The following is a 25,774-nucleotide window of genomic DNA, read 5'->3' on the forward strand; positions in this document are numbered from 1 at the left end:
GTTCAATGCAATTAGTGACGCATCGCATCAAGGGTTCAGATCTGGTGATGTTTTCCCAAGTATAAAAGGAACACGTGAGCATAATTACAAGGACTTTTGGTAAGTATAGCAGCGGCGGAAAAGCATATAGTTCTCTCTTTTAGGGTTCTTAATATTTCTTTTGAACTTCTTTACTTCAACAATTATTTTGGGTATGATTAATTACTTATTTTTTTATGTTTACTTCAAACATGAGTTGCTAAACACCCTTGTTCTAGGGTTGAGGTCAAGAACATGATTATTCTTTGATATTCTTATTCATAATTTCTTTTTGGATTATCATCTGCGTTGTTCTTAATTTCTTGAGCTTACTATTTTGATGAGTGGCCACAATTAGAATAAATCTATATTTCTATGTGCATCCGGGAGGAGAATCTTAGGATAGAAAGAAGAAATTAAGGAGAAAGGTTCTTATCCTTTTATAAAACAAGGGGTTTGAATTAGCATCTAGGATAGGGATATACCTTAAAGCCTTGCTTGGTTCAATTGTAATAAGATAACTTTATGAATCTACAAGAATTGTTGTAATTCTGCAGAAGTTGTTGTTACAATATTCCATAGATAGAAGATTTGAGGTCGGGAGATCAAGATCGTGGTATAAACCTTGCGAATCAACAACCGAATAACCAATTAAACTGTTACAAGAATAGAGAATGTATGATTGTTCGAGATGCCTCTACCCTAGAATCCTAATCATAATTGATTACAGCCATTGCTTACTTCGCTCTAGTCTCAACTTGTTAATTTTTGTTTATTAATTTACATTTTTATTCTCAAATTTACAATCATCTTGATACGTTACAACACTTAATACCTAGTTGTCTGAAACTAAAAGTTGGTTAAATTTCTAGTTGTGTAGTCCTCGTGGGAACGATATCTGACTGTCTAAGTCTCTACACTACTTGTACGATCACGTGCACTTACTTTGAGACGCAACACATACCATAGTAGTTGATCCAGATTTCATCCATCTTTTTGCCCCTCTCCTTCAAATCTTTATCATCCCCCATGTACTTGATTCTGTGCTTGAGAAGACCATATACCACGCCTATTTTGAAATGGGCATTGTTGTCCTCAGGCAACTTAATAAAGCGTCCAAAACAACTCCTCTTACTAAATTCCTCTAGGTTTTCCTTCTTCATAGTATCCCTACATTCATCAAAAGGTTTCCCCAACTGAGGTTTCACAACAAGATCACCAGTTAGTTCTGTAGGGTCATCTATTGGCATCTCAACTTGAAACCTATCAATACTAATAGTTTTGACAGGATCATGCTTTGATTTCGATCTTAATTCATGCCCCATTGGTGATGCATTATCATCATGTTGATCTTCATTATCTTTCTCACTTTCTACTTTATACTTCCTCTTTTTCTTGTTTATCTTCTTCTTCTTCCTCTTCACTTTTATTTTCCTCACCAGCCTCTACATACCTTTCTCCACCTCCCTCAACATCATTTTCATAAATTTCCTTCGCTTTACTTTTCCCTGACTTAGATTGTTCAGGAAGTTCCTCCGGATCCATCTGTAATCTAGCCTTTTTTGTTACGTGGTCAGAAGTTAATCCACTTTCAGTTTCTTTTCTTTTGGAAAACTTCTTTTAACTACAAATAACAGAAAAACAAAAAATACATTACATTTGACATCTACATAATTTTTTAATAAAGGTAAGACAAATTTCAATAATTGTTTATACGCCATATTACAAAAAAATTCCAACATATAACGAATCAGTTGGAACAGATGAATCATCTGTTACGACAGATGCATAAGCTGTTGCAATAGATAAATTTTTAGATGGATGAGATCAAAACAGTCTTGCTACTGGTTTGTCTTATGCCAATAGCTGAAAATATTGTTCCAACAAATAGGGAATTTATTTGAAGACCTATGTTAATATCTCCCAACAGATGTTCTACCTGTTGCAACAGATGGACCAACAAAACCACCACCACCAATGCCACCAATACCAGCACCACCTTCAAGACCACCACTAAGACCACCACAAAGACCACTATCACCACCACTAAGACCACCAACACCACCAAAACCAAGACCACCACCAACACCACCACCATGACAACAAACACCACCAGCACCACCTATACTAACATCACCACTAACACCACCAATACCAACATCACCACCACTAACACCACTAATACAAATATCACCACCAACACTACCACCACCACCAACACCACCAACAAAACTACTAACACCACCAACATCACCAATACCACCACCACCACCACCACCATCACTACCACCACCGCCACCACCAATACTAACATAACCACTAAAACTACCACCAACTCCATCAATACCACTACCACTACAACCAACACCACCAATACAAACACCTAAACCAACACCACCACAAACACCATCCAACAATACACCGACAGTCAGCAAAATACTGTGATAAAATCTAGGGTTTTATTTTTTTTTATGATTTTATCATCAAAACTCAAAATTGTTAGCCCATTCTCATAGATAATGCAACTAAAAGTATCCTTTTTCATCATTAACTAAAAAGCCCTTATTTTCTGAAAAAAGAACAAATGTAGAACTCTTCTCTAACACTATTACCTGTGAAGATAGAAAAAATAATGGATACAAGCAAGAATGAAGTCAAAAATAACAATGATATGGTTAGAAATGAAAAGAAAAATGATCTGTTATGAATGGTTGAGCAATATGTAGAGTAGTATTTGTTTGTATTATTGAGAGAAATAAAAGAGCGAGAACTCGAGATTTGAAATGATGAAGCATTTTTGCCGCAAATAGATGATTTGTATGGGTTGATTTGTATTTTGAAAAAGAATGACACGTTATAAGAATATTAATTTGGTCTGAATTGATCCTAATTAATTTTTTAAAAGAGAAATTTTAACCGCTTCATCATAATAAATTGTATTAAGTTCAATTGGAACACTGAAAAATTTAATATTATCTTAATAATAAGCTAAATCAATTTAGGTATCTCAAATAATGAGTTAATATGAATTATTTCAATTCAGATTGATCAATTGACGGCTCGGGTCAGGAGGAACGCAATACCAACATCATGCAACTACAACGACTCAATTAAAATTGTAGTTGACCCACTATATCATCCATAATTTTAGATAAATTAATTTAGGTATCTCAAATAATGATTAAATATGAATCATTTCAACTCAGATTGATCGGTTGAAGGCAGGGGTTAGGGGAAATGCAATACCAACATCATGCATTTGCAGTGACTCAATTGAAACCTTATTTGAACCTGTGAACTCATCCATAAATCTAGCTAAATCCATTTAGGTATCTTAAATAATGAGTTAATATGAATTATTTCAACTCAGATTGATCGGTTGATGACTTAGGTAAGGAGAAATCCAATACCAATATCATGCAACTACAGCGACTCAATTGAAACTGTAGTTGACCCTATTAAATCATCCATAATTCTTGCTAAATTAGTTTAGGTGTCTTAAATAATGAGTTAATATGAATCTTTTCAACTTAGATTGTTCGGTTGACAGCTCGAGTTAGAAAGAATGCAATACCAACATCATGCAATTGCAACAACTCAATTGAAACTGTAGGTAACCCAATGAAATCATCCATAATTCTAGATATATTAATTTATTTATCTCAAATAATGAGTTAATAGGAATTATTTCAACTCAAATTGATTAATTGATGACTCGAGTTAGGGGGAACGCAACATCATACAACAGTAGGGACTAAATTAAAACTGTAGTTTACCATGTGAAATCATCCATAATTCTTGCTAAATTAATTTAGGTATCTCAAACAATGAGTTAATATGAATCATTTGAACTCAGATTGATCGACTGATGGCTCGGGTCAGGAGGAGCATAATACCAATATCATGCAACTGCAATGATTCAATTGAAACTGTAGTTGACCTTGTGACCTTAAACATAATTCTAGCAAATCAATTTAGGTATCTCAAATAATGAGTTAATATGAATCATTTCAATTTAGACTGTTCGATTGATGACTCAGGTGTAACACCCTAAATCTGGTACCCGAAACGCTACATGGGGCTCATGACCCTGAAAGACCACAAACTAACCCATGATTGATATTTGTTCCTGTATACTGTATGATATACTGTATAATGTGAAAAAATGAACTGAAAGGCCATAAGGTTCAAACTGTAACATGATATCTAATAAAATGTAACATCAGGGATGGGGTATAAATGCCTAAAACAAAACTGTCTAAATAACTGTAGTCTGAAAAGACTCTAAAATATAACTGTCTGAATAAGGAGATGATGGGATATATCCCTAACTAACTCCAACTAATAAACTAATTAATGAGATAATTAAGAAATGTTCATATCCTCAAAAGATGAAAACTCACTGCTAACTCTGACTGTGGAGACTAGAATGCTATTGATGCTCTAAAGCTTGTGCTTCTAAACCTATGGCGTAAGATACCATAGCGCAAATGTGTCAGTACTTTGAATGTACTAGTATTCATGTGAGGTAGGCTGAATGTAATGGGTTTACATGCATGATCTATACTAACTGACTGAATAATATGAACGTGCGAGTACATGCATGTATACATAATCACTGTAACTAGGGTCATGATAACATGATAACTGAGTCTTAGTACTGTTAACATGAGATACTGATAACTATATAACTGAAATAACTAATATTGAGTGACTGTATCTGACAGTCTAGCTTCTGATGGAACTAGCTGAGTTCCGTACTATTCTGAGTTAACTGTATCTGAAAGCCCTGAATTCTGTAGAACTATCCGAGTTTTATTATTGAGACTGAATGACTGTATCTCACATTCTTGATTCAGTAATTGAAACTATGGGAAGTAGTCATCTAACCGACATGCCCCTAATACACCATTATGGCTGAGTTGGGGTCCAATCATTAACCACAATTAGAAGGGTGTCAATACCGCACCATTGGTAAGGAAAATCTGTGAGTAACCCTCATATAACAGGTAAATTTAGTGAGAACGGTGGGAAACCTCATATAACTGGTTAAGCCACCTCATCTACCCTCATATAACAGGCTATGATGTCTCAACCAAACCTGGTTATGTAGTTTTGGAACGCAAGGATTGTTACTAAGAATCACACCCTCATATAACAGGTGAGTTTTCATCCTTGGGTTAACTCGATGCTAATTCCTACTCCCATCTGAATAGATACTGAACATGATTAATGGAATTGGACTAAACTAAATTCATGCAGTTCTGTTAGCTGATGAAATACTATTAAGATTACTAAATTACTGAGCTTTCCTGAGTCACATGACTGACTGAGTTCTATGGATCATGTCTTGACTGAGGATATCTTGAAAACATGACACGAACTCTAGGCACACAACTATATTTTTCGGGTACAAGTACCCCCCGGACTCTATGGAAGTAAACTGATAAGGCATGACATTATTGAATACATAACCAACATCAATAATACATAATACAATAGTTGGAGATATTTCATGGCCATTAAGTTATCATAGCTTGGTATGTGTATAAGATAACATGTATACAGAGTATAATTTCATAAGGCTAACTCATGAGCAATCCAACCAACAATTTCAATACATAAGAACAACATGGAAGTCATTTTGGGCCACAATTTAGCTATAGTGCATAATTTCTATCCTCCTAGGCATTTTATCAAATACCTTGCATGCAACCATAGGGAATAGATATAATCACAAAACTGACACATTATAAATAACTCAATTTATAGATTTCACTCACATGTTAATGTAGTTTCATGAAAAACACATAAATATTCCAACTTGGGAATCATATAACAAGATAAACATGGTTACAAATAACCTACAACATAAATATCATGATTCATAATTTAAAATAGGGTTCTTGAGCTTTATGGATAAAAGGAATCCATAAACCAACACAACGCATACCTTAGTTCTTGATTTAGCGAAGATTGATGGAGAGATTTTCTTGAAATTGAATCCCCAATTGAAACCCTAGTTTGTGCTTGAGAGAAAATTGAGAGAAACTAGTATATTTTATGAGAAGAATGACTAAATCACATGTTATTGGGTTTAAATAGGGATGAGAAATTTACCCTTTTAACCCTGGATACGTCTTTTAATTTTAGTGAAATTTTCCTGAATTGAACCCCTGGCGCGACGCAGCGCTATCACGTCGTGTCATTGGAATTTAACCACTGGGAAATTGAGGGATGGTGCAACATAGAGCCATTGTATTGCCATTTCATTTGCAACCTGGAAGTTTGGAGCAATGGGCCATTATCGAGGACCCCTACTGGAATTTGACAATTGTCATTTTCTCCTTTGGCGCAGTGCACCACTGACATAATATGGCACTGTTTTATGACGAAAACTTGAAATAGTCATAACTTCTTATCCGATTATTAGATTTAGGCAAATTTTATATCGATGGAAAGCTTATTGAATTTTCCACATGACGTAAAGTGAAAATCTTTAAAATTCCTAATGAAATAAATATTATTCAATTTAGAAGCTAACACTTGACATTCTTGAGACAAAAATTTAGTTAGGAAACTTTGAGGTATTACAATATCTCCCCCTTGGGAACATTGGTCCTTGAATAAGACTGACTGAGAGAGGGGAAACGATAATCCAAAGTACATACTGAACATGAACAATGAAACATGATAGACATAACTGACATTTTAGAGATTCCTACTAAGCATGCATATCTGATGCATGATTTCATGACTGAGTTGATATATGAATGCATAACTGAGAGTATTGATAAGCTGATCACACATATTTGATGTGTGAATACATGACGAAATTAATTACTTGACTAAGATTTTTAATAACTGAGTCTTCTTACAAGGACAATGGATGTTTGATGCATGAATACATGACCAATCTGATGCATTAACATATAATTGAATATGCAATGGTACTTAGTACCCAGTTTAAGAATGGAATCTTGAGCAGGAGGCTGATATCAAGTCGTAACTAAAATCTGGACATGAAAACTAAAAATTTTAAGGAGAATTATTACCTTGAGCTAGATTTGAGTTGGCAGAGATGAGGTGAGGATACTTGGTTCGCATATTTGCTTCTGCTTCCCAAGTAGCTCCCTCAACGAACTGATTTCGTCAAAGAACTTTGAGTAGAGAGATTTCTTTATTCCTCAGTCTAAGAGTCTGATAGTCTAGGATTTCGACTAGAATCTCTTCATAAGAGAGGTTGTTATGAACATCTATACTTTGAATAGGGACTACAACTACTGGGTCACCTATGCACTTCTTGAGCAAAGAGACATAGAAGACTGGATGAACGACGGCTAGATCTGAAGGGAATTCGAGCTCATAAGATACTTTACCAAAGTGACTAAGAATTTTGAAGGGACCGACATATCGGGGACTAAGCTTTCCCTTGTTGCCGAACCTCTTCAGTCCCTTCATGGGGGAGATATTTAGATAGACATAGTCACCAATCTCAAACTCGAGATCCTTTTTATGCATATCTGCATAAGACTTCTGTCAGCTCTAAGTAGCCTGGAGTCTTTCTCTGATCAACTGGACTTTCTCTGAGGCATCAAATATTAAGTCAGGCCCTATAATTGAGGCCTCACTAACTTCAAACCAACCGATTAGAGATTTGCACCTCCTACCATAAAAAGCTTCGAATGGAGCCATCCAAATACTGAAATGATAGTTATTGTTGTACGCAAACTCAATAAAAGGCAAGTGGTCATCCCAAATACCCTTGAAATCAATTGCACACTCCCTTAGCATATCTTTTAGGGTCTGAATGGTCCTTTCTGCTTGACTATCTGTCTGAGGATGAAAGGCTATACTGAGATGAATTTGGGGACCAAGACCCTTTTAGAATATTTTCCAGAAATTTAAGGCAAACTGGGTACCTCTGTCTGAGATGATAGATAACAGAACACCATGCAATTTAACCAACTCTCTAATGTATAGTTTGATATAATGCTTGGCTGAATAAGAAGTATGAACTGGGCGAAAATGAGCTGACTTGGTCATCCTATCTACAATGACCCAGACTAAATCATGCTAACAACGAGTATGAGGCAAACCCCTCACAAAGTCCATGTTCATTTCTACCCACTTCTAAGAAGGAATAATGAACTCCTGCATAGGTCCACTAGGCTTCTGATACTTTATCTTAACCTGCTAATATGTAGATCACTTAGCCACAAACTCTGCAACATCCGTCTTCATCCCACTCCACCAATAGATCTTTGTAAGTCGCGGTACATCTTTGTGGCCACTAGATGAATAGATTAGCGCGCACCATGCACTTCTGCAAGAATTCACTACCTTAAGTCATCTACATCTAGAACACACAAACGACCCTAAGAACACAGAACACCATCTCCCCCTTGGGAGAAAACCTTCACTTTCTGATTTTTAACTAAATCTTTCAACTTGACTAAACTAGGATCTCTATCTTTCTTATCTTACACCTTGGAAGCTAGAGATGATTCTGAACTACTCTGAACCCATATATCACCCTCCTCTGTATTGACTAAGCGAATGCCTAGTCTGGCAAGCTAATAGACTTCCTGAGCTAACTTCTTCTTACTGTCCTCAACATGATCAAAACTACACACAGATAGTCTACTGAGAGCATCGGCCATCATATTGGCCTTTCCTGGATGATAAAGGACACTCATGTCATAATCTTTCAAGAGCTCTAACCACTTTCTCTGATGAGGATTGAGATCATTTTTAGAAAAGATATAATGAAGGATCTTATGATCTAAGAACACATCTACATGAACTCCGTATAGATAATGCCTCTAAATCTTTAAGGCAAATACTATGGCTTCTAACTCAAGATCATGAGTAGGATAATTCTTCTCATGGGGTTTAAGCTGTCTGGAGGCGTAGGCTATGACCTTACCATGTTGTATGAGGACACAACCCAAACCTACTCTGGATGCATCACAATGCACTATAAAACCATCAGAACCATCTTAAAGAACTAGGACTGAAGCTGAGGTGAGTCGAGTCTTCAACTCCTGAAAACTCTTCTTGCAAGGATCTGACCACTAAAACTTGACATTCTTTTGAGTTAATCTAGACATAGGGGATGCAATAAAATAAAATCCCCAACAAACCACCTGTAATAGCCAGCCAAACCCAAGAAACTCCTGATATCCAATGAAGAGACAGGCCTGGGCTAGTTTCTTACTACTTTGGTCTTTTGAGGATCTACTCTAATGCCATTACCTGAAACGATATGGCCAAGGAATGCTACTAGCCTTAGCCAAAATTTACACTTACTAATTTTGGCAAAAAACTGATGATCTCTATGAGTTTGAAGTATGATTTTGTGATGGTCTGCATGATCATGCTCACTGCATGAATAGACCAGAATATCATCTATAAAGACTATGAAGAACATGTCTATGTATTGCTTGAACACACGGTTCATCAAGTCCATGCAAGCTGCTGGGGCATTGGTAAGACCAAAATACATTACTAGGAATTTGAAGTGACTATACCAAGTACAGAAGGCTATTTTTGGAATGTTATATTCTCTGAATCTGAGCTGATAATAAAAAGATCTAAGGTCTATCTTAGAGAAATAACTGGCACCCTAAAGTTGGTCAAATAAGTCATTGATTCTGGGATATGGATACTTGTTCTTGATCGTGACTTTATTGAGTTGACTGTAGTCTATGCACATTCTGAGAGAACTATCTTTCTTTCTCATGAATAAGACTAGTGCACCCTATGGGGACACACTGGGTCTGATGAATCCCTTATCTAAGAGATCATTCAACTTCTCTTTCAGTTCTTTGAGTTTTACAGGTGCCATTCCATATGGCGGAATAGATACAGGCTGAGTATCTGGAAAAAGGTCAATGTCGAAGTCTATTTCCCTTTCGGGAGGAATTCCTGAAAGATCTTTAGGAAAGACATATGAATATTCACTTACTACTGGGACTGATTCAAGACTGGGAGTTTCAGAACTAGCGTCCTTAACTCAAATAAGATGATAGACACATCCCTTAGATATCATTTTCCGTGCCTGAAGGTAGAAAACAAGCTGACATCTGAAAGTAAATAAATTACCCTTTAACTCTAGGATGGGTTTAATTGGAAACTGGAACTGGATTATTCTGTGTCTGCAGTCAACTATGGCATAGCAGGAATAAAGCCAATCCATGCTGAGAATGACATCAAAATCTATCATTTATAATTCGACTAAATTAGTTGAGGTAACTTTCTGAAATATCCTAACCGGACAGTTCCTGTATACCCATCGGGCTATAATGATTTTACCCACTGGGGTAGAGAATGAAAAGGGCCCTGCTAGAATTTTGGGACTGGCTCTGAAATCAACTGCTATATAGGGAGTAACAAAATAAAAAAAAACACCTGGATCTAGCAAAGCATAAACATGCATATGAAAGATCTATAACGTACCAGTAACCACATTAGGAGAATTTTTCTAATCTTACCGGGACTGGAGAGCATAGAGTCTATTTAGGCGCTGCCTACTAGTAGCACTGGAAGTGGCACCCTGCTGATTTGGGTGATCAGACTGAGCTTAGGAATGGTTTTGCTGACCCTAAGGCCTGGAAGGGGACAGTCTCTGACTCCGTGTCCTAGCTTGCCATATCCAAAACAAATACCACTGCCAGCTCTACAATACCCTGATAGTGCTTGCCACAAGTCTGGAAAAAAGGATAGGTGCGGGCACTGCTAATATTGCCCTAATACTTAGATCCTAGAGCTCTATCTTTATTACCATTCCTGAACTTAGGATCTAGAAAACTAGCTGAAGAAGTAGCTGTAACTGACGACTTAGAACAAAACTGAGAATAATTTTCTCCTTCTAATTTAGGCCGAGCAAAGTTGAAACTACCTGTCCTTGCTCTCTCATAAGCCTGGCTAAAGTCATGTCACTATTCAACATCACTGACCTACACTCATTGACCACACTATCATTCACCCTAGAAACAAACTTACTCATCTTGGCCCTGCTGTCTGCAACCACATGAGGGGCATATCTAGCTAATTGAGTAAACTTAAGAGACAATCTTTCACTGTCATATTTCCCTTCCTTAGGTTGATGAATTCTAATACCATAGCCTCTCTTAGCTCTAGGGGAAAGAACCTCTCTAAAAATACAGTGACAAACTCCTCCTACTCTATAGTTCCTGCATCAACCAAACTCTCTGACTTCCACTGCTAGTACCAAGTGTGAGTAAGATCCTACAACTAATATGCAGCTATCTCAGCACTCTCAATAGCTGAAACCCCCATAACATCAGTAACCTTCTAAACCTGATCGATGAATTCCAGAGGGTCCTCATCTATCTTAGACCCGAGAAAGGATGAAGGATTTATTCGTGTAAAGTCCCAAATCCTAGCTGCAGCTAAATTAGCCACTTGGTTGGCCAAAATGAAAGCTGGTCATTCATTCTAAGTGGCAACTGACTGAGCAAGAGTATTGACTTAAGATTATGCTCACTGGCATGACATGAAAACTGAAAGAAGGAAAACTGTTCCAAAAATATGTCATAGCCTCCTGTACATAATTGTGGCACGCAATACATCCACAAGACTCTACTAGATACCGCTTTTAGGCTTCCTAGGACACTATTGAACCTTAGGCTCAGATACCAAGTTGGTAATGCCACGAATATGGTACCCAAAATGCTACACGGTGCTCATGACCTCAAAATACCACAAGCTAATCCAGGACTAATATCTGTGACTGTATACTGCATTATATACTGTATAATGTGGAAACATGAACTGAAAGGCCATAAGGTTCAAACTGTAACATAATATTTGATAGAATATAACATTAGGGATGGGGTATAAATGCCCAAAACAAAACTGTCTAAACATACTGTAGTTTGAAAAGCCTTTAAAACATAACTATCTGAATAAGGAGATGATGGGACATGTCCCCAACTAATGAACTAATTAATGAGATAATTAAGAAATGATCATGTCCTCGAAAGATAAGGATTCACTGCTAAATATGACTATGGAGACTAGAATGGTACTGATGCTCTGGAGCACGTGCTTCTGAACCTATGGTATAAGATACCATAGCGCAAATGCGTCAGTACGTTGAATGTACTGGTATGCATGTGAGGTAGGCTAAATATGAAGGGTTTACATACATGATTTATACTAACTGAATAATATGAATGTGAGAATACATGCATAAATACATAATAAATGTAACTAGGGTTGTGATAACATGACTACTGAGTCTGAGTACTGATAACATAAGATACTGATAAATTTATAACTGAAATAACTAATACTGAGTGACTATATCTGACAGTTTAGTGTTTGATGGAACTAGATGAGTTCTGCACTATTTTGAGTTGATCGTATTTGACAGCCCTAAATTCTGTAGAACTATCTAAGTTCTATTACTAAGACTGAATGACTATATCTGACAGTACTGATTCTGTAATCAAAACTTTGGGAAGTAGTCATCTAACTGACATTCCCTTAATACACCATTATGGATAAGTTAGGGTCCAATCTGTAACCACAATTGGAAGGGTGTCAATACCGCACTACTAGTAAGGACAATCTGTGAGTAACCCTCATATAACAAGTAACTTTAGTGAGAATGGTGGGAACCCTCATATAACAGGCTATGATATCTCAACCTACACTGGGTATGTAGTTCTGGAATGTAAGGATTGCTTCTAAGAATCACACCCTCATATGACAGGTGAGTTTCCATCCTTGGGTTCACTCGGTGCTAATTCCTGCTCCCATCTAAATAGACACTAAACATGATTAACTAAACTAGACTAGACTGAATTCATGGAGTTCTGTTAGTAGACAGAATACTATTGAGATTACTGAATTACTGAGCTTTCCTGAGTCACATGACTGACTAAGTTTTATTGATCATGGCTTGACTGAGGGTATCGTGAAAACTTGACACGGACTCAAGGCAAACAACTATATTTTTTGGGTACAAGTACCCCCAGGACTCGATGGAAGAAAACTTACAAGGCATGACATTATTGAATCATTGACCAACATCAACAATCTATAATACAATATTTGGAGATATTTCATGGGCATTTGATTACCATAGCTTGGTATGTGAATAAGATAATATTTATACATAGTATAATTTCATAAGGCTTACTCATGAGCAATCCAACCAACAATTTCAATACATAAGAACAACATGGAAGTCATTTTGGGTCATAATTTAGCTATAGTGCATAATTTCTATCCTCCTAGGCATTTTATCAAACAACTTTCATGCACCCATAGGGCATAGGCATAATCATCAAATTGGCACATTATAAATAACACAATTTATGGATTTCACTCACTTGTTAATGTAGTTTCATGAAAAACACATAAATATTCCAACTTGGGAATCATATAACAAGATAAACATGGTTACAAACAATCCACAACATAAATGTCATGATTCATAATATAAAGTAAGATTCTTGAGCTTTATGGATGATAAGAATCCATAAATCAACATAACACATATCTTATTTCTTGATTTAGCAAAGATTCATGGAGAGATTTTCTTGAAATTGAATCCCCATTGAAACCCTAGTTTGTTCTTGAGAGAAAATTGAGATAAACTAGTATATTTTGGGTGAAGAATGGCTAAATCACGTGTTATTGGGTTTAAATAGGAGTGAGAAATTGACCCTTTTAACCTTGGATGAATCTTTTAATTTCAGGAAAATTTTCTCGAATTGGACCCCTGGCGCGACGCGGCGCTATCGCGCCGTGTCACTAAAATTTGACAACTAGGAAATTGAGGGATCGCGCGACGCGGAGCCATCGCGTTGCCACTTCATTTGTGGCCTGAAAGTTTGGTGCGATGCGCCACTATCGCGGACCCTACTGGAATTTGACAATTGCCATTTTCTCCTGTGGCGCGGCGCGCCATTGACTAATATGACGCTGTTTTACGATGGGAATTTGAAATAGTCATAACTTCTTACCTGGTTATTGGATTTAGGCAAATTTTATATCGATGGAAAGCATATTGAATTTTTCACATGACAAAAATTTAAAATCTTAAAAATTCCTTATGAAATAAACATCATTCAATTTAGAAGCTAACACTTGACATTCTTGGGACAAAAATTTAGTTAGGAAACTTTGAGGTATTATATCAGGCTAAGAAGTACGCAGTACCTACAACATGCAACTGTAGCGACTCAATTGAAAATGTAGTTGACTCTATGAACTCATCCATAATTGTAGATAAATTAATTAAAATTATAGTTGAACCTATGAATTCAATTGAAAATTGTATTAAAATAGATTTTCAACCTATTGCAACAGATAACTTATCTGGTGTAAATTGTCAAATAGACGTTACCATCTGTTGCAATAGATGACTGAGCTATTAAAAATTGACAAATAGATATTGACATTTGTTGCAACAGATCACTTACCTATTTTAAGTTCTTTTTTATTTTAAAGTAATTTTCTATTTGAAATAAAAAAGATATAATACCAAGATGGTAAAAAATAATTCTTGTTTAACTCAAAAGTCACCTCCTTGAGTTATCTTATCTTGTATTTTTAATATCACCGTCTCGTGCCCCTCAAAGTTATTAATGAATATTCAAACCCACTTCTAGAATTATATCTCCTTCAGCCATAAATTAATTCATCTTTCTTCTTGTAGCTAATCACAATCTTCTACTTTTTCTTCTTCTATTTTGTTTCCTCTTTTGCATGAGGATCCTTATAGATATCAACCAATATATATCTTTTCTCGAATGAAATTGGTGTTTTGATTCCTTTTGCTTTTGACATTGCAGGTATGGTTACTATTGCTCTTTCCTTCTCGTCTTCTTCTTTGCATGTTAGTTAAATTAGTTATTTACTCCTTCCGTTTCAAAAAGAATGACCAACTTTCCTTTTTAGTCAGTTTAAAAATGAATGACCCCTTTTCTTTTTAGCAACTTTTTAATTTTAACTTTCCACGTTACATGTTTAAGATTACAAGATTGAAGGACATTTTGGTATATTTGACATATCTTTAATTTAACAGCACAAGATTCAAAAGTTTTCTTTATTTTCTTAAACACCGTGCCAAGTCAAACTAGGTCATTTTTTTTGTAGAGAAGGGAGTACATCTTTTATTTTTATTTATTTACCCATTACCCGTATCCTGTTTTTTGAGGAAATTAAAAGAAAGGTGACTTTTAAGTCTTGAATGAACAAATGTTTTTATTAAATATAAGAAAAGTTATCTGTTGGAAAAACTTAAAAAGCCTTGTTGGCAGTATCATTTTTTGTCTGTATTTTATTGGTTTCTTTATTTTTTATGCTGGTGTTGGTGTTGTTGGAACATGTGGTGTTGGTGTTGTTGATGGTGTTGGAACATGTATTTTTTGTATTGCTGATGGTGTTGGAACATATGGTGTTGTTTCTTTGTTGTTGATGTTGTCTTTTGTGTTGGTGGTGTTGCAATAAATTCCCCAACAATTGCAACTGATAAATCAACTATTGGGCGAGACGGAGCAACTGTTGGAAGAAATCAAACCAGTAGCAAGGATTGTTTGATTTATTCCAACGGATGACCCATCTATTATAACATGTCAGCCATCTGTTTTCACAGATGCATCGCCTATTTCAATAGATTCTTTATCTGTTCAATAGATGAGTAATCTATTACAACAAATGGGTTATCTGTTGGAATGCATGTTGTAATATGTTGTATTCATTCAATTTTATGTTACCCTCTTTTAAAATTATGTAGACATCAATTGTAATGTTCTTTTTGTTCTTCTCTTGTTTGACATTATTTATTTTTCTCTATTTTGCAAATAAAAGAAAGTAAAAGTTAATCAACTTTTGTTCGACCAACATAAAAGGCTAGTGTAAAATGGGTTCGGAGGAATAAGCTACTTGCAGATGGAACCACTTCATATGTTTGAGGTATGTATTACTGATCATGTTATCTTGAAAACATACATAAAGTACACCAATTTTGTGAATGAAGTTTTTGTCGATTAGGCATTGATCATTCATACAAAATATCTATAATTTTACAGTTAAGTTTGATAGGTCCAAACTGATAAGGCTGAGGGACCTTGTAGATGGTGTCGATAACTTGTTACGGTTTAATGATGGTCTTGCACATGTTTATATGACAAGTTTGGTGAAGGGATCCAGTTTTGGAGGCATTGAAAAAAGATTCAATAGTGATTGGATTGATTATATGGGTTTAATAGACTTTTGAAAGGCCTCCAAAGTGTCACACTACTTTAATCAAGAACGAAAATCAATATAGTTATTGTCCTAGACCAAATTTATATAGTTGGGTTGGTCGGGGTGATAATTTTACAACAGAAGGTGCAGTAGGAGAATACCTTCGAGGGAAAGGGAGTTGATGAAGATTATATCATCTTAGACCTTATTAAAGAAGAAACATAGTGTACCCAAGAAAGTGTAGTGAATCTGGAAGATGAAATTGACATAAAACATGAGAAAGCTAAATTAGGTGTAAACATGAAAGTTTAACCAAAAATAAAAATCCATCAGGCTTCGCTCTCAAAATAAATATACTGTAGCTGGATACTTTTCTAGGGAAATGCGACTAGTTAGCGTGGTTAGAATGATCACATCTAGAGAAAATAACAAAACACCAAGAAGCAGCTTTTCGGGCACCTAGGGTTGAAATGATGTATAGTAAAAAAATGAAAACTTGTGCCAAGAACTTCTGAAATTTTGATAAGAAATCAAGATAAGACGATAATTTTAGAAGTTACACTTGCATCCTAGGACTTCAGTTTGTGTCTCTGGTCACGTCTGTCGCAGTAAAAACAAAAAGGCCTAGAAGTTCTACCCAACTTCATACCTTTTTATTTTCACTACTATTGACCTGATCAGAACATAAAAAAGGCATGGGATGTAAGTTAAAATTCAGAAATTTCTGCCTTGGCTTGATTCCTTATTTTAACTTCAAAACTTCTTGGCGCAAGTTTTCTTTCTTTAATGTACATCATTTCAACCTTTGGTGCCTGACAAACTGCTTTCTTGGTGTTTTTTTATTTTCTCTAGAGGTGATCATTCCGACTACGCTGACTAGTTGTGGTTCCCTAGCAATGTGTCCATCTGTAGTATTTTTCTTTGGGAGAGACAACTGATAAATTTTCATTTTTGGTTACACTTTCATATTTGCACTTGATTCAGATTTCTCATATTTTAAGTCAATTTCATCGGCCAGATTTGCTAGAATTTCCTTGCTTTCTACTTTATGTTTCCCCTTCAATTAGGTCTCAGATGATACAGTCTTTCATCAAATCCATTTCCCTCATCGGTATTCTCCTACGACTCTTTCTGGTTTATAATCATCTTTTCGAACAACCCATTTACATAAATTTGGGCCAGGAGAATTTTTGTTGGTTTTATGTTATTGTTTGCTGCAGAGAGAGGCTTCGAAGGACTTATGAAAGTCCAGTGTACCCTTAAAGTCAGTCCAATCATTATTGGATCTCTACAATGCCACCAAATATTGATCCCTTCTCAAAACTTGACACTCATAAATATGAGCAACAACCATCATTAAATCGTAACAGGGTATCAGCACCATCTTCATGGTCACTTGGCCTTATTAATTTAAATAAATCAAACTTTAACTGTATAATGCAGGATATTATTTGAATGATCAATGCATAATCGGTTAAAAACTGCATTCACAAAATCATTGTACTTTAGGTGTGTTGTCACTATGACCTTATCAGTAATACATAACTACCACACATGAATGTGGATCCATCCATCTGCACACACCTTATTCTTCTTACCTCATCTATGGCTTAATTTGAATAAACAGATTACTAACCTGTTGCAACAGACTGTTAAAATTATCAAACAATTATAGACATCTATTACAACACATGATCAAGTTGTTGCAATAAACGACTTATCTTTTGGAATTAATCTAACAAATATATACATCTATTGCAATAGATTGCCAATATATTGTAAATTATCAAACAGAAAGAATATATTTTGCAACAGATTACCCATCTATTGGATTTATTTTAAAGCAATTTTCTTTTCAAAATATAATAAAGATAAAATGTTGTATTAAAATCTATTTTTTAATAAAGATAAATAACTGAACAGTCGTGGCTTTTTTACTAACCAATTCAAATTTAATCCTCTATAAATAGGTCTCTCCTTACTCCTTCAATCTACTCCACTTATATATATGGCTGATCAGAATTTGTATAAGGTGATTATGTGCATCTCCTTATGGGAACTTGAAAGGAAGATTCATGAACTCCGGTGGGAGTTGGGCTCCATTAGAGAAAGACCGAGGAGGGCTTTGTTGCTGGTGGATGACAATTTGCCAGTTAAGAATAATAATAATAATAATAATAATAATGAAGATGATAATAATAATGATGATGATGATGATAATGATGATGTTAATAATAATAATAAAGATGATAGTAATAATTAGGTTGTGTTTTTATTTTAGCATATGCATTTTGTTTTATTATATCGGATCTACCTAAAGGAGGAACTTAATGTATGTTTTATTTTTTATTGTATATTTGTATGTAATGGATTAAAAAATCTATGTCTGTTTGGTCGACTTTGATTTTTTAATTCTTATTTATTTTTCATTCTGTCTATTCCTGATTCTCAATATGTCAACTGTTGGGGGTAAGAATTGAGCGTTTGTTGCAATGGATGAATTTTATTTTACAATAGATGGTTAATCTGTTGTGACAGATGTACTATTTATTGCGACAGATGGTTAATCTATTACGACAGATGGACCATATGTTGCAATGAATGGATGCAAGAGTTGCAACAATTCAATAAAAATGGTTATATTATTGAAAAGCTTAAAAAACATGACATTTCACAATAATAAAAAAGTCAAAAGTCAGATTTAATTATGATTTTCACAATAATTGAAACATTACTAGTTAGGTTTAATGAAGGATGTGAATAGTCATGACTTTTTACCTACCATATTAAGATTCAATCCTTTATAAATAGGTCCCTCCATACTTGTTCATTCCACTCCATTTTATTTATTTCTTGCATTTTATTTTTTTATTACATTTTCACCCACTTCTTTTCAAAGACCAGATTTCTTTCTTGTTTAGGTAAGTTCTTTTTGTGTAACTCTACCAGTTGGTATTATACGCTGTAATACATTTGGACTCCTTTCGTTACTTTTGTGCTTATGTTTTTTGTCAATTCATGCGTGTTCTAGATATGGCTGATCCTATTTAGGACATTGCTATTCTGTGTAACACTATGTGAGAACTTCAAAGGCAGGTTAATGAACTCCAGCAGGAGTTGGCCCCATGAGAGCAAAGATGCTCTGAGAGATTCGCAGGCTGAGAAGTGCCTTGCTGCTGCCGGTTGAAGATTGGCCGACTGAGAATAATAATTACAATAATAATAATAATAATAATAATAATAATAATAATAATAATAATAATTTGGTGATGTTTTTTCTTTTAACATATGTCTTTTTATTTTTCTATATTGGATCCACCTACCTAATGTATTTTGTTTTTGTTTGATGAAAAATTTATGTTTAGTCGAGTTTAAATTTTTAATTCTTATTTAGTTTTCATTCTGTCTATTTATTCTTCTCAACAAACATGTCATGGTACGACGTAAAGAATAATTTTAAATCCAGTAACAAGCAAGAGTTTAGAGTTCTTTCAACGGATGAACTATCCGTTTAAACAGATTGGTCATCTATTAGGTTTGTGGCAGGAACTGTATTGTGTTTCTCCAATAGATTATCCATCTTTTATAATAGATTGGTCATATGTTGGAGGAACACATTCCAATTTGATGAACTGTATTATGTTCCTCTAGCAAATCTCCATCTGCTGCAACAGATGGGTAGTTTGCTGAAAATAATTTTGTGGTCTATTGTATTTAGTTTTTGTTTTACCTCTTTTTATTGATGCACAAGTTAATAAAAATGATATTTTATATACTAAATAATAATATTTATGTTCACAACAATGAGTTAAAAATATCAAAGTTCATAAAAAACAACAACAGAAGTTTTGCTATTACATCTTGTGGTACCTAAATAAAGATATTTGTTGTTGATCCCTCCATTAGTGGTACCTAAATAAAGATGTTTTTATTGATTACTCAATTAGTGGTACCTAAATAAAGACATATTTTAAAAAAAAAAAAGTTAATCATGGCATGTTACAATAGGTTAGTTATATGTTACAACAGATAAATCACCTATTGGTAATTCATGTTACAGTACAATAGAACTTGAAGTTGATTCTAACAGATGAGTTATCTGTTGGAAAAGTCAACTCCTATATTACAACAGATTATACATCTGTTGCAACAGATGAATCTCCTATTAGAATGTACTACAAAATCTTTGAAGCTGATTCTAACATATGAGTGACATGTAACAACAGATAAATAACCTTTTGCAATATATTAGTTACCTGTTGCAACAGATGACTCATCTGTTGAAATTGAGCTTAGGTTCTATTACAACATATGAGTAATCTTTGTTAATAGATGACTCATCTAATGCAAAAGATAACTCGTATGTTGCAACAGATGACCCATCTGTTTGATTCATGTTAAAGTACTATATAACCATAAATATGAATCCAACATATGAGTCTTCCGTTGCAACAGATGACTCATCTGTCGCAACAGATGACTCATATATTGTAACAAATGAATATTTTATTGGATTTATATTTAAGATTTTATCCATTATTTTAAAAACATCAATAGTAGTGTACCCAGATGAGAAATTCAACTAAAAATCTTAATTATACCTACCAACGTCTCCTATGAAGTAATGCCAAAGTGATGTACGAAACTAAATTTGACCAAAAAAAATTGGTCAAGTAGCAGCAGTAGCAGTAACAACAACAATGGTAAACAAGAAGAAGATGACGATGATAATGAAGAAGAAGATGATGATAATGAAGCACAAGATGATGAATAAAGCAGCAACAACAATGAACAATAAAAATGGCAAGAAAGAGGAAACAACAATAATGAGAAGATAGAGAAAACACGTGTTTTTATTCCCTCCGTTTCTAGTTATTTTAGGTAACATTTGGATCAAAGTATAAATTAAAAACTTGTGGACAATTCTCAAACTTTCCCAACTTTCTTAATCACTAATAAAATAATTGTCACATACACTCAATTATTAAAAGTTGAGTTACCTACATCTCATTTTCAAACTCTTTTGTCACTTTTAGCTAAATTGCCCAAGTTTTATTCTACATACATTTAAAATTTTTGTTAGCCTAATTCTTCCTTCAACCTGACAAGTTAATAGCCATGACCTAAAAAGTATTACTAGTTCAAAATATTTGTTCATGACTTGAACTAATATTTTGACACCCTTTTGGAAAAATCCTAATTCCACCTTCGTCTTCTAAATGTCATCGGGACATTGGGAAACAACAAAACCATTATCTTTGGTTTGGCATGGATATCATGAGAACACTTAATTTCATGCATATAGCCAAAGATGAACGAGGGCCTAACTAATTGTGTGTTTGGTATGGCAGAAAACATTTTCTAAAAAATATTTTCCATGTTTGGTCAGTCAAATGTTTTGAAAAATACTTTTTCTACAAATACAATTTTCTTAAAAATGAAAAAACTAACGTCCCTAGAGGAAGTAGCGAAAACAAGCTCCATAAATGACATTCAAAGTTCATTATCTCCTTCCCACCGACCTAATGCCCCCCAACATTCTCCCCTTAACTAAGCATACGAGGTTTTAATCTTCAATATTTAGCGTCTAAGTATTTATTATCTAGTAAACTTACCGCGCCTAATCTACACCCCTCTACAAATGGTGTCAGAGCCTTGTTATTTTAAAAAAACGGAAGTAGTATATATATGGATTTATTTAATTAATTCATTAATTATGATGAGATTTAGATATTCCCAAAAATATTATTTAAATGAATAACGTACAAAAATATAAAGAATTAAAACAAATAATATCTGAAAAACGTAAAGAATTAAAAATAAGGTTAGAAAGACTACGGTATAATATAATTGCCGGAGTTAGTAAAAACTCAATAAATACACAAAAAAAAGAAATATCAAATTTAGAATCAATAATAGATAGTCTAGAATATACATACCAACATAATCTATTAACAATTAAATAAAAAATGAACGAAGAAGAATTTATAATAGATAGAAAAAAGGAAATAGAAAAAATAAAACAACAAACTACAGAAGAAATACGAAAATTAGAAGAAACTAAAAATAGTAGCATTGCTGAATTAGAAAAAGAACTACAAATGCTAAAGGATTTGTATGAAAAAAGACAGAAAGAAAAAGAAGAAAAAGATAAAGAACAAAAATTATTAAATGAGATAAATCAATTTAAAGAAAAATTAGAAATAAAAAATAAAGAAATAGAAACCAAGGAATTAGAAATTAATACAATAGATATTGAAGAAATAAATAATTATGATTCGAAAGATGGTGAAACATATACAGAAAACTTAACAAATACAAAAAATTTAGAAATCAATGAAAAACAAGAAGTAATTAATGAAGAAAACTTAGAAAATATAAACAAGGAAATAAACACTCTTGATAAAAAAGAAGATGAAAATATAAAAATATAATACCCAGAACATCAGAAATAAGAAAACCTACATATTATAAGAATAAGTTTAAAAGATATAATCTAAAGAATGAATATGACAAATGGACACCAAAACAAATAGTTAATAAAAATTATAACTTTTTAGACTTAGATTATGTAATAAATACAGAAAAACAATACAATTATGGATAAGATATATGACAAAGCAATTATTAGATAATAATATAAATATAACAGATGCACCAGAATATATAGAAAGAATAGTAATAGGAACAGTGAAATTATGGTTTTTAAATCTAACTGAAAATAGTAAAAGGGTATTAAGAACTGATAAACCTACAGAAGAAACATCATCAACAACAACAACTAAATTAACACCTATGGAATTATTAAAAAAATATAAAACAACTATAAAATACGAATTTAGTAGCATGACAACAACATAAGAAGAACAAAATGAAGAGAAAAATACAAATAGAAATTTAATGTTAATATTAACAATATGTAATATGTGCTATGTAGATGAATATACTTGCGCATTTAAAGAATATTATTAGAAAGGAGCATATAATACAGAAGAAAGTAAAGAAATAAGAAAATTATATTTTAGTAAATTACATGAACCATTTAGTTCAAAAATAATAAAAAGTTAGGATGAAGCAAAAATAGTAGATACTCTAGGAGCAAGAATAAAATTTTTACAAAAATGGTATAGAAACCTATGTGAAAAATATAGAGAAGAAATAAAAATGGAAAAAACATTAATAATAAATTTAGCATGTTGCAAAAATAAAATAGCACCTCAATTTGGATGCGAAGAAAGATATTGTACGAAAAGAAAAAGACATAAGAAATATAAGAAATACAAGAAATCAAAATATAAATATAAAAAACCAAGAAAAAGATATTATGTAAAAAATTATAAACATAAAAGACCATATAGGAAAAAGAAATCTATAAAAGAATGTACTTGTTATAATTACGAAAAATTAGGACATTTAGCTAGAGATTGTAAATTACCTAAAAACCCAAAAAATAAACAAATATCAGAAATAAAAATAGAAAATACAGAATATATGCAGATAGATCATATAGATTACGAATTAGAAAGTGAAGACAGTATATATGAAATTTTAGAAAATGAACAGATAATGAAATAGAAGATAATGAAATAGATAGTGAATTAGATGAATTAAATGACTGAAGAAGATATACAAATAAACCAAATAACTGAAGAAGATATAAAAATAATAACAAAAGAAGAATATTTTAATGACGAAGGAACAGATCAAAAAATAATATTTGATAATAATATATTTGATGAAATAAAAGGAAAAGATTTAGATTTAAATGTAGAAAAAATATTTAAAATACCAAAAATAAAAAACATATTTACTAGGAAAAAGGAAGAATATTACATAGTAAGTCAAAAGGAACATGTAATAAACTATAGATATGCAAAAGGTAAAGCTAGTGTACCACTAGTAACAAAAATGATAATTAATAAAGAAATAAACGATATAAAAAAGTAGAGACCCAATAAAATATGTACACCTTGGAGGTACAGAGATATTAATAAAAGCATGTTTAAGAGAAGGAATAGATACACCAATAGAATTATATTTAGTAGATGATAGAATTATAAAACCTATAGAGAAAAGTATAATAACTTCCATAAAAGAAAATTTAATATACCAAAAATTTAAATTTATAATAAGTGCGAACTATTCAGTAGCAATAACAGATAAAAATATAGATAAATCTTTAGTATTATATTAGAAAATATCAGGAATAGAATTAACCCCAGGAAGTAAAATATTTATAGCAAGATGTAAAAATCTATATGTATTAACAACAAAACATAAAATAATGGGAAAAAATAAAATTAATAAAATACAAATAGAAAGCCTTTTTGAACAATTCGTAAAAACAATTGATAATAATGATTATAGTTACAGAAATATAGACATAAAAGAAGATTTAGAAATAGTAAATGATAGAATAAGTACAACAAAAAGAATAGCTTATTAAAAACCAGAATCATCAAGTTCATCAAAAAGAACAAGTTATGAAACAAGTTCAATAGTTAATTTAAATCAATATTACATAACAGGAACAAAAAATGAAAAAGAATATTTAATACTCTTAAATACAGGACAAGAAGAAAATTATATAGCAAAATATCTAGTAAAAAATAAGGAAATAAAATCTGATAATAATATGTGCCCAGATCTACCAAGAAGCTTAATAAACGCTAAAAATATAGCAGAAAAAAAATAACAATAGGAGTTAGAAAAATGAAAATAGAATTTGAAATAAAGGAAGAAATGCAAAAAATAGACATAATATTACGAATAAAATGGTTAGAACAAGTAAAACCATATAATATAAAGCATACACAATTATCTATACCATATAACAAAGAGAAATTATTCTTAAGAAGAGTTTTAACATGATATGAAAATATATGTATTAATGAAGATAGTAGTAGAAGGATATTACAGTAGATATTATACACCTATGGTAGATACAGGAGCAGAAGCTAATTTATGTAGATATAATTATTTACCATAAAGTGAATGGGATAAATTAAAAACACCAATAATAGTTAAAGGATTTAATAACAAAGGGAGCTTAATTACTTATAAAGCTAAGAATGTAAAAACACAAGTATAAGATAAAATATTAACAATAGAAGAAATCTATAATTATGAGCTAACATCAAAAGATATACTTTTAGGAATGCCGTTTTTCGATAAATTATACCCACATATAATAACTAGAACAGATTAATGGTTTACAACACCATGTAAACAGTAAGTAAGAGCAAAAAGAATTACTAATAAAATAAGAAAGAAAACTGATTGGATAGAAGGAAGTGAAAAAATTACACAAAAATTAAAAAATGTTGAACATACAATAGAACTGGTCGTATTTTCAATAAATAAAAAGGAAATAACTACATTTTCAATAAAAAAGATAGAAATAATTAAGAAAAAATTAGAATAATTATATAGTGAAGATCCATTAAAAGGGTGGGAAAAATATAAAAGCACTATAAAAATTGATAATAACCCAAAAACCATTAACATATAATTTTGATGATTTAAA

General features: G+C 32.8%; 1 protein-coding gene across 1 annotated transcript; it reads right to left on the minus strand.

Annotated features, from left to right (window-relative positions):
* Window positions 1-541: 541 nt before the first annotated feature.
* On the minus strand, window positions 542-3,811 carry LOC107862128 (glycine-rich cell wall structural protein 1-like). The gene is made up of 3 exons (XM_016707590.2): window positions 3,795-3,811; window positions 2,096-2,373; window positions 542-642 (listed from the first exon to the last, which is right to left on the minus strand). The coding sequence occupies exons 1-3, from the start codon at window positions 3,809-3,811 to the stop codon at window positions 542-544; spliced, it is 396 nt and encodes a 131-aa protein (XP_016563076.2).
* Window positions 3,812-25,774: the final 21,963 nt, after the last annotated feature.

This window comes from Capsicum annuum, chromosome 1 (assembly GCF_002878395.1).
Source record: "Capsicum annuum cultivar UCD-10X-F1 chromosome 1, UCD10Xv1.1, whole genome shotgun sequence".
In the NCBI taxonomy this organism is placed as follows: domain Eukaryota; kingdom Viridiplantae; phylum Streptophyta; class Magnoliopsida; order Solanales; family Solanaceae; genus Capsicum; species Capsicum annuum.